Source organism: Colias eurytheme, chromosome 1 (assembly GCF_061535395.1).
Source record: "Colias eurytheme isolate Ceu_HAF_F1 chromosome 1, ilColEury1 Martin Lab GWU primary, whole genome shotgun sequence".
Taxonomy (NCBI): Eukaryota; Metazoa; Arthropoda; class Insecta; order Lepidoptera; family Pieridae; genus Colias; species Colias eurytheme.
Window position 1 is genome coordinate 12,901,927 of NC_142980.1, and position 16,698 is coordinate 12,918,624.

Consider the following 16,698-nt stretch of genomic DNA (forward strand, 5'->3'; position numbering starts at 1 on the left):
TTTTTCTTGTTAACACGATAGCGACCGAAATACTTTACTAATCGAGTCTTTTTTTTTCTCTTACGCTTGAGTATGCTCAGGAATAGAACCCTTTCATTTTTTAGGGTCTGATTCGATGTGGTTTAATTGTTATTAAATAAACAAAAATAATAATTAATAAATATTTATTAAAAAATTATGAGGCGTGCACTTTTGGATTTTCCAAATTATTTTCTTTTATAATCCTTCAATGTCTTTTGACGCTAAAAAAATTCGAGAAAAAACTCTCTGCATTATTATCTGCCTACCATCCACGACTCCAAAATATTTATCCACTTTTCCATTGTGCTCAAATAGTATTAGGATATTTAGGAGCTACTCCTACACACAGGATGTGCCAAAATTACCCAATAAATAAAATAATCAGACTCAACCGGGTATTCAAAATCGTTCCACTAATTACAGCCTATTATAGTTTGGTGTTGAGCTCTAATACCAAGTGACGTCTGGACAAAGATGGGGGGTACGGTCGGGTGGCGCGCACACACCACCTGCGTACACACGTGCTCACAACTATATACCTATTAATTCGGCGGATTAATAAACAATATTTAACAGTATGTTTCTCTATGTGGTCACATTCGGACCTACTCCAAAAAATTCGAATCATGCAAGCGCGTAAATATGTCCCTTGAACTAAGGGGCGTGTTGCTATGTGCTGGGATATCAGACGAATTGTGAACTGAATTTTTCCAAGATGTTACAACGTTTGGATTACAAAGATAAGGTATGGAGTGTCTATTGTTTTACAACTCACGTACCTATATAAAATATTTGACAGTTTAAGCTACGTGCAAACTATATTTGAGATAGTTATATCTTATGAAAATTGCTACAAAATAGATTTCGTTATACTATTTTCAATAAAATATATGCTGTTTTTCGGGTGACATCCTGTATGTTGTATGGCTTGCGTCGACAAATATTTCTAGTGCAATGTCTCTATAAATATACTATTCTCCAAATATCTATCAAGTGCAAGGAATGTATTATGATAATAATCGTGATAAGATAATAACAATAACAAGGACCTTGCTACCGTTTGAAAACCGCCCGTAATTTAATTTGTTTGTATAGATTTGTTACTTACGTTCACGTAATATTTAAGGTTTTTAACGTGTTGGAGGAATGAACTGGTAATTACTACTGTACGGCTAGTGAATACTAGAAATCACTGGATGTAGTTTTAAGGTTATTTATTACTGTTTTGCATGTGAGTATATAAAGTAATTAAATAATCTACAGTGATTCAGTGATTCATAATAAAGTTTTTGAAGATTCATAAAAATGTAGAGTCAGAGACAATTTTTTTTGTATCTACAAGAGTTGACGAAATAGATGGTGTTCTGATGATAAATAAAATACATTAATAAATATGGTAGTTCATTTGCATCGCGCAAAATCTATTTTTGAAATAAGGCAGGCTTTAGAATGAATCCCAAATATCCCTATTAAATGAGAAAGTAACTCTATCTGTCTGTATTCTTATGCTTTAACCACATACCGGATTTGATGAGATTTGGTGCACCATAGTTTAAGATCTTGGAAATGATAGTTTTTATCCTGGAAATCAAACGGGAACGGGTTTTCCTTTAATTTATTATGAACTCCACTATAGTACTCTAATTATGTATATTATGTTGCTTAAAACATGCCACCTCACCTAGGCATGTATATCATTGTAAAAGTAGTGGTGGCTCAGTGGTGAGGATCTCAAACTTCAAATCGATAAGTCTGGGTTTGAGACCATGCGAAGATGCAGGAAATAAATCATCTGTGGAACGTATATGAGCTTATGATGATACCATGGCCGAGGGAAATATCATTATTATATATAGAACTAGCGGTCCGCCCCGGCTTCGCCCGTGGTACATATTTACGTTTTCTCTACATAAAAACCATCCTCGTACTTCAAGGAATATAATAAAAAAAGAATTATCGAAATCGGTTCAGCCGTTCTCGAGTTATGCGCTTACCAACACATTTTGCGATTCATTTTTATATATAAGATATAATATTATGTGTACTTGAGATTGTCTTCTTGGCAGATAATTACGCACACTCTTTCCTCTACTCTACCTATTTTTCTATCTGTCTTTTTACAATGTTTTGCAACACGCACAATCAAAACATATATATGTGGGGATGGTGTAAATAAAAACGCCAAATTAGCCCAATCAGTTTATTTCCCAGACACCGGTTAACAAAAATACATTTTAACAATCCTCCATTTCTTTTCGTACCCAGCCACAAAGTCAAGTCATAGATAACCATCAATCTACAGATAACATATCCACAGAGTAAATAATAGAAAAACACAGACTAAAAATAAAGCTAATTATGAAATACATCTTAATATTTTATCCTATTCCCACATATACATGGGTTGATCCAAAAGTAATGATAATCAATATTAAACAAAGTCATTACAGTTAAAATAATTATGTATTTCTCTAGATAGTCTTCTAACTAGATAATATACTTCGATATTTTTTTCCTAAACTAAAAAAAAAAAAAACTTTGACTTCATCAACAAAAACCCCTCTACTGCGGCCATCACTTTGCTGTCGTCTTAAAATTTCTTGCTAAGACGGTGTTTCTTATGCCGAGGAAAGGGATAGAAATAACTAGGAGCTAGATCTAACAAACAGGGTGGGTGTTCAAGAATTTGGAATGCCGATTTTTGAATGGCAGCCATTGCAACTGACGCTTTGTGATCTGGTGCGTTGTCTGGGTGAAACAGCATTCAAGCCCGCATTTTGCCATGTCTCTTTTCCTTACTAACCTACCGCAATCTTATAATTTGGTCTGTGTAGTAAGAGCCCAATATAGTGGCTACCTTGTTAAAATATTCCACCATAATTATTCCTTCAGCGTCCCAAAAAAACTACCGCTTTAATCTATCCCACTAATTTTCACTTTGAATTTCTTCATCGTCACTTTGGAAGCTCCCATCGCAGGCCATTGATTGTTTCTTGGTTTCAGCATAAACATGGTGAACCCGGGTAACATCTCCGGGTCCATGATCACAAATCGTGAAAAAAAATTATCCTGATCTCATTAAAAATTTAGAAATTCACCCTCTAAATGTCGAATCGTTGTTTCTTCTTTTCGTCGGGAAACATTCTGGCACCCACGGTTCACATTCAAATTAATGTAAATACTTGGAAACGTGGCCTGTTGATATGATTTTTTTGTGATAACTTAGTGAGTACATGAGCAAGCAAAAAACATTTATTTTATATTTTTATGTGCACAGGAAATACCCAATTATCATTACTTTTGGATCAACCTAGTATTATGAACTAGCGGTCCGCCCCGGCTTCGCCCGTGGTACATAATATTTACGTTTTCTCTACATAAGAACCATCCTCGTACTTCAAGGAATATAATAAAAAAAGAATTATCGAAATCGTTTCAGCCGTTCTCGAGTTATGCGCTTACCAACACATTTTGCGATTCATTTTTATATATAAGAAGAAGATTAATCTATGGAGATTAATTAATAATATATATGTTTTAAGCCTATGGAGGCGTTATGCGTTATTACATCGTATTGCTATCATGAGTTCATGAGTTACATTATTTGTATAATATACCTACATGATTATCTAGTTTTATTAATAGTCATCAGTGTGTTAATAGAGAGAGGAAATAAGTCCCTCCACTCCCTCGTGATATCGCTTTATAGAACTGTACAAGATGCGTAATCTGTACAAGCCCTTAAAAAATTATTGAAAGTAGACGTTCTGATTGTACGGGAGCAAGGGCTGATATTTATGCTTTCCCATAAAACATTTCAAAAGCGCGATTTAGAAACAACATGGCGCCACCTGGTATTGCTCTGTGTAATGTATACTATTTGTGAGGCCTCTGGAGGAATAAACCATCGCATTAAACTGTGTTAAAGCGTATGTACACGTTCGATATAATTGTGAAAAAAGGGTAATGACAAAAAGTAAAACCTTCGAAAAAAAATTAGCAAATTTTAAAATACATACTTACCGTTCTGAATTTGCTATGAATTTAATCAATTGCATTCAATTATTACCAAATTCATTGAAATTCCTCAAAAAGTATTAATAATATTTAAAACAATCGTTTTATCTTTGCGATAGCTGCCCTTTTTTGTATTTTAATTCTAATATGAGCATAAATTTATCACCATGTGAAAGTAGATGTCGCTACTGTTTCCACATCGAGCAATAAACTCACGATAGAACCCTGCTTCATATGTCTTAAATATCTATTTTATTTTTATTTAATTATATATTTTTAAAGAGAATATAATATGTATATCTAAAGATTCTGTATCTGTATATTTCAAGCGTCCACGTACTGCGGTCATCATCCTAGTTTAAAAGATAGTGTCCCTTTTTCCAAGATGGACAAGGGTGGCGACCCCAAAAATTTCAAGTAAAACTTCAATGTAACTTTTCAATGGACTAATAATAATTAGTAATGTAGTAGACTAATAATAATTAGTAATGTATTATATAGCTGTTATTGTTTATAACTGATTTAATTATAGAAATGTGTGGCAAATGTTAACTAGGTAAATGTTTCTAAATGGAACACGCATTTACGTACGAATTAATCCTTTCATTAAACTACCTTTTGAAACAAATATCTAGAAATGTATGCATCAATGCTGATTTAATTCGTCAAAATGATCATTAATACTGTAATAATCTATGAATTTAATCATTCTCGTAGTTTTGATTATGTAGTTTCTCTATATCGGTCGTTTAGTCAAATACATATTTGTAAATAAACAAGTAGTCATTCGGATATTAATTCATAGCGAATATTGAAACAGTTTCTGATTTTCATTATATGTGGAACTCACATTACATAATATATAACGAAAACGTATCATAATAATGCTTTAATGGTAATTTTGCATAATGATATGAATTGAAGTGGATGATGAATTGGATATTAATATTTGTACCGTTTATTCGCTAGATTTCTTCATTTTACTGGTTGAAAAACGAATAGCGACGAAATATTTATTTCCATACGCTAATTAATTAATGGAATATAATAATTTGATACTCATATATGTTAACATTTTATTTGTACAGCTAATTCTTTTGTTAAAAAATATTTTTCGTTCACCGTTTAATTCATTCTAGCATGTTCTGGTAAAAATAATTTTGGTAAATGTTACCCCAAAAACAAATACCATTCGTTCAAACTTCAAAGTAAAGATTTATAAAATTATTTTCTTCTGCTTTTGATCTAGTAATCCTATAGAGTGCAATCTAATATCCTGTAGAGTGCAATCTTATTTCCTTAACACATAGTTAAATCATAAGAGGCTATAATTGATTGGTATACTATTTACTTTGCAAAGTGGCTCTACAACTTGGAATACTTTCGTATATATAACGAAAGATAAGCACGAGAATGGACCCATATAGGTTTCTTAATTCTTAGGTTACTTTCATACTATATTTTTTTCTTAGGTATTTATTTTTCATCGCTTTGTAGTGGAAATAAAGTTCTGAGATTGTCTTCTTGGCAGTTAGTTACGGACACTTTTGTTCGGTGACTTTTTTTAACTGACTCTCTCAACTTTTTCATCTTTCTTTTTGCATTAATGTTGTTATGTACAACGCACACAAACAAAGCGCATAGAATTGATTTAGTTGTGTATGTGTGCTTTGAATTAGGTCACATTTCGATTAACTAGCGATCCAATAAAATGATTAATGATTAATTTGATCGTGAGAAAGCACGCCGGGTGTAAGGGATCTAATATTACAAATAGTGTAGTGGTTGCATCAGTAATACCTAGTAATATAGCGTAAAGTAAATATGAAATTAATACTTAGCACTTATTTTATGTACTGCTAAGTGCTAGTCTCTATGTGCTAGCTAAGTCAGTAGACCTTATTCTGCCAGGATACCTTAATACTAACAATACTACACATAAATGATACTAAAGAATTTTAGACCCCTTAACAATGGACAAAAAATTATTCTTAAAAAAATTGGGACGCAGTTTCGGAGAAAATTGATTTCAATTTCCATGAGAGTTCCACTATATAATACATACTAGAAAACCGGGCGAACTCCATTTCGCCACCTTTTCTTTGCTATAAACCTCACGGAACCCGAGACCTTTCCAACGAATGCAAAACTGTGGAAATCAGTGCGTGCATTCTGGAGTTATAGCGTCGGAAAGGAAAACCCGACTTATTTTTGTATAATAGAAGATAAAACATGTCGCTGTCGACATTTGTTCGTCCCTATGTATACTTATATCTATAAAACTACGTAGCGGATTTTGTTGCGGTTTTTCAATAAAAGTGGTTCTTGAGGAAGGTTTAAAATAAGTCAAGTTTCAGACAAGACGTGTGAAGCCGCGATGGAAAGCTAGTGTAGATAAAACATAGACCAGAGTTGATATAAGCAAACGGAAATGTACAATATTTTTTCAAATATATTGAATTACAAACCACTTATTCCGCCCACTTCACTATTTATCGGATCTCATTAAGATAATAATGTTGTTTAATTAACATAAAATGTTACACATGACAATTTCACGAATTATATTTGGGAAGTTTATGTGACTTCCTCAAACAGGCTTACTTTAAGGGCCTGATAACGTATCAGCAGACTGCCGTGCGGTAATCCATTTATTGAAGTTTTTATCATTGTAGTTTAAAAAAATACTTGACACTACCTATCTCTAACACGCAAAAATCACAGTTTTCCTTGATCCGGGTTTCCAGATTTATGTAGTAAGTTCATATACTTACATAGGCATATAAAGGTATAGAAAAAAAGGTAATATTGTGTATAATATGTTCCTCTTGTGATAAAACACAGTGTAATTGAATCTTGTAAAGGAATATTTTCTTTAAATTTTTCCACTTATTTTAAAAAGTCTGAAATTACGATATTTGCAATCATTATAATCTTACGACGAAATTAATATAAAATAAAATAAATAAGATGAAATGATAGAATGATAAATTTCAGGATTTCTAGTATAATAAAGATGGCTCCCACTTCAGTCTTTTTCATTTGACTGTTGGACATAGAGCGCTCCTGTTTTCCCTACAAATATTTTCCGTTCCAGTCTTTTAGTTTCTATTTAACATAAATAAATTAATACAACCGTGACATACTTACAGCATTAAGGTGAAATATGAAAGGCATGAAAAAATCACTAATAACTTGAGAAATAAATCTTATTTTCGTATATTATGTAAAATTTGTCTTATCTCACTTTAGGAAGATTTTAAGGACTTGTTGTAAATAGGAATAATCGTATTTGGTTAATGCATAGTTGAATCAAAAGTGGCCAATTGATTGGAGTATACTATATTTACTTTTCAAAGTGGCTCTACAACTTGTAATACTTCGTAAATAACGTAATCGCGTAATAATATGTGTTAACCGACCTCAAAAAGGAGAATATTGATTTCATCATATGTATAAGAAGTTGAGATTTATCTTTATAGCATTCCCGTATCACAGTGTTTGCAACTAAACTCCTCCGATACTGCTTAACTAAGTTTATAAAGATTTTTGTGTATCATAATCGTAAAGTACTTAACTGTTTGGAACGTTTGTCGGATCAGCTAATTAAATGCTCATATTATTATAGGTTTAAAAAAAAACAGATATTACCTCTAAAATTTGCCGTAAACTGCAGTCTATTCAGCATTAACCGCCGTAAATCTGCCACTGCATCTAGCTAATTCAGGATGTTGATTATCACAACAAATACACGCGGTAAGCGATATACATCACAGTTCGCGAATAAGTACCTACAACAATAATTCTTAGTTATGTAAATATAGATCAGATACATAATCCATCTTGTAAGTATCCTATTTGTAATTTAAAACGCCCCTAACAATGATCGAGTGATAAATATCTGTTACATACGTTATAATGCAAATGCAATCTGTTTTGTGCGATTTTCTAAATTTTCAAACGCATCTTGACCTCTAGAAGAGTTCTAGCGAAAAATAGATTTATCTGATTTACAAATGGCGATAAATAGGTGCAATTTTGAAGTAAATTTTCACTTACATCTGCCAGTTCCTTGCATCTTGTTCTCTCGATGCTTCTTGCGAGATGGGCTCGAATTCATCTATTCCTAGACTTCCTGAGTTTTCTCCAAGAATGGAAAATTCGCTAGAGGATATATCGAAGGTATGCTTGAATTCAATATTTTTATTTAACTATTTTTTTTAACAATTTAATTTATAGGAATAACATGAACATAAAATTTTAACATACCTACATTCTTAATTGAATGATACATACTTATTACTTACCCTTCTCAATGCTTTCTTTATATCTTTCCCTTTAACATCGGCCATCCATTTATAGGCGTAAGGTCAAACAATCATATGCCTTTACAAATGTCCAAGGATGGTGCTAGCGCTCCTTTGTCATACTTTAGCATACATACATACATACATACATACGTAACTTCTTCATCTCGTTTTAACACAAACTAGCTGGTGCGTTGTGCGCGGGCTGCAAGCGGCCCGTGAGCTTCTGTAAGCTTTATGGGTTTCGCTTTTTGATTTTTTTAATTTAATTTTATTATTGTTTTATCTAAATAATAATATTATTTCATTGCGAACTGTGGCATTCATAAGAGGGTATACTGGGTATAATTTAGATCAGCGTAATCATTGGTGTATTAATATCACTATTAAGCTCGCTTATAATTTAATTGCTCGACCGTAATACTCTCCTTACATACCCGTGCGATCATATATCCGTAAATTGATTAAGTGTAGTGGCTATTGTGTTTAGGTAATAATGAATGAATATAGTTGAATATAGTTCATATAGATCATGAATATATGAGCGTTTAAGACGCACATTTGTCATGGATAAGCAATAGACCGGGAGATATTGACACAAAATTTCGAGTCATTTGTAACAGGATGGCGGTTCTACAGGGGTCTTAGTACGCAACGCTATTGATGACTTTCGCTATTTTTCCGACGAGTTCGACTAACGCCCACGCGACTAAGCCGCCGGTACCAGCGTTCACACCATCATTTTTCTTTTTGTCATTGCATACTAAGATCCCTGTAGAACCGCCGGCCGTCCTGTTACAAATGACTCGAAATTTTGTGTCAATATCTCCCGGTCTACAATTTATAATCAACTAGCCGTCCGCCCCGGCTTCGCCCGTGGTACATGTTTACGTTTTCTCTACATAAGAACCATCCTCGTACTTCAAGGAATATAATAAAAAAAGAATTATCAAAATCGGTTCAGCCGTTCTCGAGTTATGCGCTTACCAACACATTTTGCGATTCATTTTTATATATAAGATACTGTTACTGTACAATAATACTGTACAATAATTTATAACCAGTACTGTATAATCAATACTGTTACGGTACTGTACTGTTTTTAGGGCGGATTTAAAATAATATTGAAATTAATTAGAAGAAATTAAATAAAGCTTCCGAGATTAATACAGTATAAGTACTCGTCGTAGGCAGAAACTTTATTGAAAGCATTCAATAAAATATATATATCAACCTATAGGTATTTTCGTCATTTGGTTTAGCTCATAAACGTGCGGGGAAATGGGAATTATTTGTCATAATACCTTTAGAGTCTATAGACGACCTATGCGTCTACCTTATTTCTCACACCCGTTAATTATCGCTCGTACACGTCTGTTGTTAATAGGGTTGTGTATTATTGAGGGCATAAGCATGATTTAACATCTGTTTACAAGATTGAGCTGTAAACATCAACCCCCTGTGAACAAACCGGTTGAGAGAAAAGATTATATGGCTTCATAAAAACCTTATTGTGCTATTATACTGTGAACAAGTTTTTCAAATCGTTTATTAATAATTTGCAGTCTACATGTGATATATTCCTGTTTATAGTCTACCTATTACATTAAGTATTTTTTATGATTTTAGTACACATATTATTGCCTTATTTATTTTAATATTAATTCACAAAATATAGTTTTAAGTAACTTAAACTCAAGCTCAAACAACTTAGAAATCTAATATGTAGGTACATTTATTTTTTTGTTAAGGTACAATTACATCAAACGAACATAGAGCTTATAGAACTAGAGCAAGAGCATTCTTTCGTGATCTTTTAGTAAAAACGAAGACTCGTATTTAGTGTTATTCAGTATTAGAATATTGCATACAATCTTTCGTACGCAGCGCAGTACGAAAAATGCTCTACGCCTGTTTACACTAAAATAATTTGACATAGTGGATAGTCAGAATGAACATTCGCTCGTTTGATCAAAATGCACCGTTAAATTATTTCTATCTATTCTGAACATACATAATCCGATACTATTTTTATATAAAAAGATCCACAAAAATAAGCCCACTGCACTCGCTATCACACGAATGATTCAGCGATGCGCGTGCACCGCTCATTCATACCGTCGCTAGACGCAATGAATGGGGCTTCGTAGACACACGTTGTGTTGGTGTACATACAGTTGGTACACGTGGAATTTATTAGAGAATAATATGATATTACTTACTGAGCTTTATTTTTTTGTTGCCTCGTGCAGTTCGTATTGAGCTGTATTTTGGTAGGAACTTAATCTGTGATTTTGGTGGCATTCTATGGTAACAAAGCTCGTGGCTGTACCGTAAAGATCATCAATTTTTTTTATTGTTAAGTGTTTAGTCATTCCAGATGTTTTAAATATTATTAGTATAGAGCTTAGAATGATACAATGCTGTTTGAGGTTATAAAGAAATCGTCCGTAAAATTGTATGTGACCATGAAATGGAAAAGTTTCATATAAAATAACTTTAAATTTCACGTGGGTGAAGAGAATTAGTAATCGTTCCATCAATGGATTTTATATCTATACAATCTGTCCACCTAGTTTTTAAAATAAACATAATGAAACCATAAATTTTATTTATTTGTCTAACTCTCCTATCATTCGAAATGCTGTTCAATAAATGTCGATCTTAAATTATTTTAAAATTATGTTAATAATTTGATAAAGGTGTAAACTTAAAAGGTTTTACCAGGCTCTAGATCTTGGTTTGGACAGTTTGTATTCAAATTATTTTCCATCCAACGTTTTAAAGTTCCATCCATCCATCAAAAGTTTATAAAAATTATATTTTCCAAATTTCTCTACATCTCTAATACTTTACTTTCCTTTCTTTTGAAACGCTGTACTTTTATTGATAATATCGCTAATATTATCAAAGCACGCATTAAGTTGAATAATACCTGTACATAATATTGTTTATTCTTGACAGGTAAGTGCAGGGTCGCGGCGATCTGCGTCCGCGCAGCTGAGTGTTAATTTGCCAAGTCTGGTTGACGCGGCGAGCCTCAGTCGGTCCGCAACCGGCGTCCGATGTAGTCGTGTGCGAGTATTTATCAATTATGAGCAGTGGTAGACGAAAACTCTCCTTTCTGGGCTTCGCGCCTCAGGTAAGATTTTTTTATTAAGTGCAGTGTGGTTTTAAATTTATGTAAATTTATGAATTTTTTGGCGTGGTTGTGTTGCGAATTTGTAAGTCCTTTTTTATAGTGTATAATTTTGTTATTATGTTTTAGTTTTAAAGATACTTAAGTATTGGGATTATTTTGTATTCGATTTGTTGGTGTTTAAAACAATATTGCAAAGTTGTTAAGAAAATACCGATTCGTTTATTATTGAACCGTAATTTACCTTTGAACTGAGCATTATTGAATGTAGAGACTATTTAAAGAGTGAATCAGTGTTGATTTTTTATTAAGTAATATTTCTTATTATTATTTCCTGTGTGATTATCGTTCTATGTGTTGTGTGTATGAAGCTAAATTCAATAATCATTATATTTTAATACGATCTTCAAATGGTGGTAAAAAAACGGATAAACAAATTAAAGTCGTTGAACTTTTGAGAGATTAATGATGTAAGTTTGTTCATTACATTTTTTGCAATAGTTGTCAGAATGTTTCAATTGAACAGGTATTAGGTGTTATTTCTCTTCGGAATAAAAATCTTAAATAGTAATTTGAACGAAGTGAATCTAAAAATAAATGATATAATATTTACTCTACATAAATTAACGCAGTGCGATTGTCGACTTTTTTGACCGACTCCCTAAAAGTAGGTAATCCAATTTTAGAAAGTTTAAAATTGATGTCCTAATTAGCTAAAGAAAAAATGCCCAATTCCAGGTTTTTTTTTTATAGAAAATATAATTTAATTCGTCCTTGACTATCATTGGCAATTGATATATAGAGTTATTGCCGCGTATAATATAGGTAACTATAATAGATATTTTTATTGTGATTTCGTCCGTATCAAAACCTATTAGACCTTATCAGATTGATCATATTTTATTACCATATTATGATATCATAATTTAAGCATATGACAAAACTAGTAATTTACTATTGCCAGTATGAATCTAGTTGACTCTTGCGCAGAAATTGCTGAACGGATTTGGGTAATATTTAACATACAAATAGTTTGTAGATGTTTTTTTATGTACCGGATTCAGTCTGATATTATTTTTATCTGGGACTCATTCATACGAGTATGGGTGTCGGATACATATTATGGTCTTGCCACAGAGCAATTTAAACACAGTCTAACTTTAAACCACGGATCTGTCACACAGTTGTCTATGTGAAATACGACAAAACCAGATTAAAGAGAACCTGCGCTTAAAGTTAAACCCTGTCTAAAGTTTTTTGTGGTAAAACAAATAGTGGCTTACTTTTGCTTCTAACAACATACGTAGTAGTATATAAAATTAAAACTAAGATCTCGTCTCATATGAGATTTATTAATATAGGTAGAGATTGTCTAATCTAAAAATGAACGCCCCTCCACTAAACTTAATTGTTTCAATGTGTGAGAACAAATAATTATTGAACCACTTTATATGTGTGCGCGCGTCGATTCTACTGCAAACTTTGACACTCGCGCACTGATTTGTCAACTAATCGGGCGATCAGTTCAGGTGCCTAGCATTGTATGGCGGGGAGAGCGCGCTATGTACGGAATGACACGTCCGTTCTGTCGTGCATCGCGTCATTTATGCACTAGTTGGCCAACTGGTCCTGTCGTTCGGGCATGGACGGGACTGGAGGACTGAACGACCAATGAGGCAGACCAATTTGTGTGTATTGCGTCTATACACGTACTTTGAATGTGAGCGTAAACACAGTGGAGGGGCGTTCATTTTTAGATTAGACAATCTCTACGAGTAATAGTAATTGCACTTGACCGGTTATACGCAGCTAGAGCGATCCGCGGTTTCTATTACCTATTATATTTTGTTAAATAGTGTTGTAACATTTTATCAAGAACTTAAGGATTGGCAAATTTTATGCAAGATTTATCATTGTACGATTAATTTAAATCAAATTAATTCAACATCAATAAATAATTAATCAAACATTTTATTAAATTCCACGGACAAAAAAGGCATTAGATAATACGGCTATGTTTTGTTTGTAAAATTTTAATTTATAGAGCTGTCCAATCAAAATAAGATAAAAAAAGTAAAAGTAAGATTCTAATGCGAGAGCCATAGTTGTATTATTATATTTCTAATTATTATAGAGGCGTCGTTAATTTGACGACTAAATTCATGACTGATGCCAGACATTAATAATAATTAATATATTTAAAAATAGATAAAAAAAGAAAATTTATGACATCTTCTCAGATATTACTTATATAATAATACACAAGCCTTTAATAAAAATCGCTCAAGCATTTTGGATTTGGTTTTCTATAGTTATCTTTAAGTATATGTTTTTTGCCAAATTATTCATTCTATTCAAGCAGCAACAATTTTCCTCGAGAAAAAGGGAAAAGCTAACATAGTAATTTTCCATATAATACGAGTATTTTATTATCACATATTAATCTTACACTCGAATTTATGTTTGTTTGGTTGTCAGATGGTTAATATCTCGTCTCATAATTAAGAAACATTTAAAAAAATGTTTAAATTTTGTGGGGAAATTTATTTAATAATTATCTAATTATAAAAATGTATAAAATGTGCAACTGTCTATCACTGCTCTTTAAATTAACTTAAGAGAATCGGTCTAATAAAATTTTATTATAACGAGTTATGACACATAACATTTCTATATAATGTAATATTTTATACCAGTGTACAAAGATAGAGTAGTACCTAAGAGTTCTAACAGACAAATAGCAAGTTGCGAACGGCAGAGGCTACTTCAGCCGTCGACAAGTGGCAACGCTTGCAGTTTTGTGTTGACGGCAAACTACAAGCGTTTGACGTTTGACTGCATCCGTTTTTGCCTGTCGACGTATTAACTGCTGCCGCCGACGTGCCGCCGTCGATAGATGGCGACGGGCCGTCGCCGACGGCTGAAGTAGCCTGTGTCGTTCGCAACTTGCCGTTTGTGAACCTGTGGTTAGAACGCTAAATTAAAATTTAATTTTATTTCGTATAATTTAATTTTAAACTGAGATAATTGCTTTGGAACATGTTATTTTGCACTCTTTGATAAATTTCCCTTTTCTGGGAATCTTTTAGGAAATTTAAACGTTCTACGAATTAATCTCATGTTGTATAATAAAGTTATATTTGGTCCCCAGTTACCTTTACATACTTTAAACATTTTAAATTGTACCTACATCCCGTTACCACCGTCGGCCGTTGTCGACAATGTTAAGTCTTCCTAATAGGTTTATACTGATGGAAGATATTCGTAGAGTTTTTGAAGTGAAACTTCTCTAAGCGCGTTGAGAGTTAAATTTCAAGGTAGCGTCATGGCAATACCGTCACGTCATACAGTAAGGCGACTTTGGTACCTTTGAATCTTGCCAAAGAAGTTTCACTTTTGACACGTGTGCTCGGCACACACATTTGTTGTCATTTATGTTACGTCCATCGATCACCTTCGATCATTTTTTGGCAATTACTCATGGGCGCCGCGTGAGGTCTGATGTGCATACAACACCACATAATATGTAAGGATATTAGTGATCACCTTTGACGCGGCCCTGGCGCTTACCCGATATTCTGAATACCAATTGTTTTAAATGTGCGAAACACTCACACTCAATTTAATTCGCACTGCAGTGTGCGTGATTTTATATTATTGGTTACTTTGGTCAGTCGTAGTATAGGTAAATTAAACTTTTTGCTACAATAATTTAAATTATGGAAGAAATTTTTTTATGAACACGATAGAGTGTGACTTGTGAGTGTGAAGTGTATGTTTGTAGAAAGGCATCTGTAACAGACGGATAGAAAAGACCTAACGAAAAAAATTCAACGTTATAATATATGGTCCGCTCCGGCTTCACCCGTGGTACATATTTCGCAATAAAAGGTAGCCTATGTCCTTTCTCGGGTATCAAAATATCTCCATACCAAATTTCATGCAAATTGGTTCAGTAGTTTAGGCGTGATTGAGTAACAGACAGACAGACAGAGTTACTTTCGCATTTATAATATTATTATGGATTATACAGCTTTTAGGGTCAAAATATTTTAGGAGTGTATTGTGTGATCCGGTTAAAGGTGTTAACATAATATTATATTTATGCCGTTATGCGACTTGGTTTATGGATATAAAGTTGTCTAGGTCAGTTTCGATTTTGCTCCCACGTGTAATCAAGCCTATATTTAAATAATGTTTTGAATAATTAACAGTATGGAAAATAGATTTGCATTGTGAATAGTAGCATATTTTGAAACCTTACTTTTATTGCAACATTCCAGACATTTGATTAGAAAACAATTCAATCGCGACCAATACTTATATATTATACTAGCTTTCCACCTGCAGCTTCGCCCGCGCAGTCAAAGAAAATTCCACGGGAACGGGAACTATGCGGTAGTTCCCGTTCCCGTGGAATTTTCGGAATAAAACCTATCCTATGTCCCGGGGTAAAAAGTAGCATATGTACTTTAAAAAATCTCTATACCAAATTTCGTGCAAATTGGTTCAGTAGTTAAGGCGTGATTGAGTAACAGACAGACAGACAGAGTTACTTTCGCATTTATAATATCAGTATGGAAATATCGAGGTATACCCTTGGGTATACCTAATATTAAAAGTAAACAAAACGGTTGAGATTGCATTTCTATATTTATCAATCAGCTGTAATCAAAATAATGTCATGGATTTTATTCATAGTCTAGTTCAAGTGCGCGATAATTTTTTTCTCGATTGAAATGTATAGAAACTAGTATAAATACCGAGGATGGCTTATCCTTATAAGTGAGAGGTCAACGTGTACACCTTCGATATTAATTAACCCATATTACGGAGCCTTGTGTCAATTTGTATGTTATTTGTCATCGAAAGAAGTTCCTTAAAATGTATCGGAAGTCCTTGGCGGGTTAAAAAACGTTATGGTAGCATGTATGTGATAGCGGAGAAAGTTCTGGATTCAATTAGACAGTTTAGTATATTTATTATTCAGTTAATATTAAATAGTTTTTAAAGGTATTACTCTTAAGTGTATAATATGTTTAATTTGAAGAAGGGTCGAAAAGACCGGGGTTTGGTATAAGCACATCAGCGCGTAGTACCTATCTTAAAAAGTATATCCATATTAAAACACATTAGCCATTGATGCATTAATATCAACCAATAAATTATTAATACCATTTCATAGTGGGTATTTATAATGTATTGGTAATAATG

At 33.0% G+C, this 16,698-nt stretch overlaps 1 protein-coding gene across 1 annotated transcript in view; it reads left to right on the forward strand.

The window, feature by feature from the left end:
- Positions 1 to 11,400: 11,400 nt before the first annotated feature.
- Positions 11,401 to 16,698, forward strand: part of Ae2 (anion exchange protein Ae2) — a 112,449-nt gene continuing 107,151 nt past the window's right edge. The window contains exon 1 of the mRNA XM_090105428.1: positions 11,401 to 11,487. Coding sequence (XP_089961554.1) covers positions 11,440 to 11,487 — 48 coding nt within the window. The 5' untranslated portion in view covers positions 11,401 to 11,439. The remainder of the gene's footprint in view (positions 11,488 to 16,698) is intronic.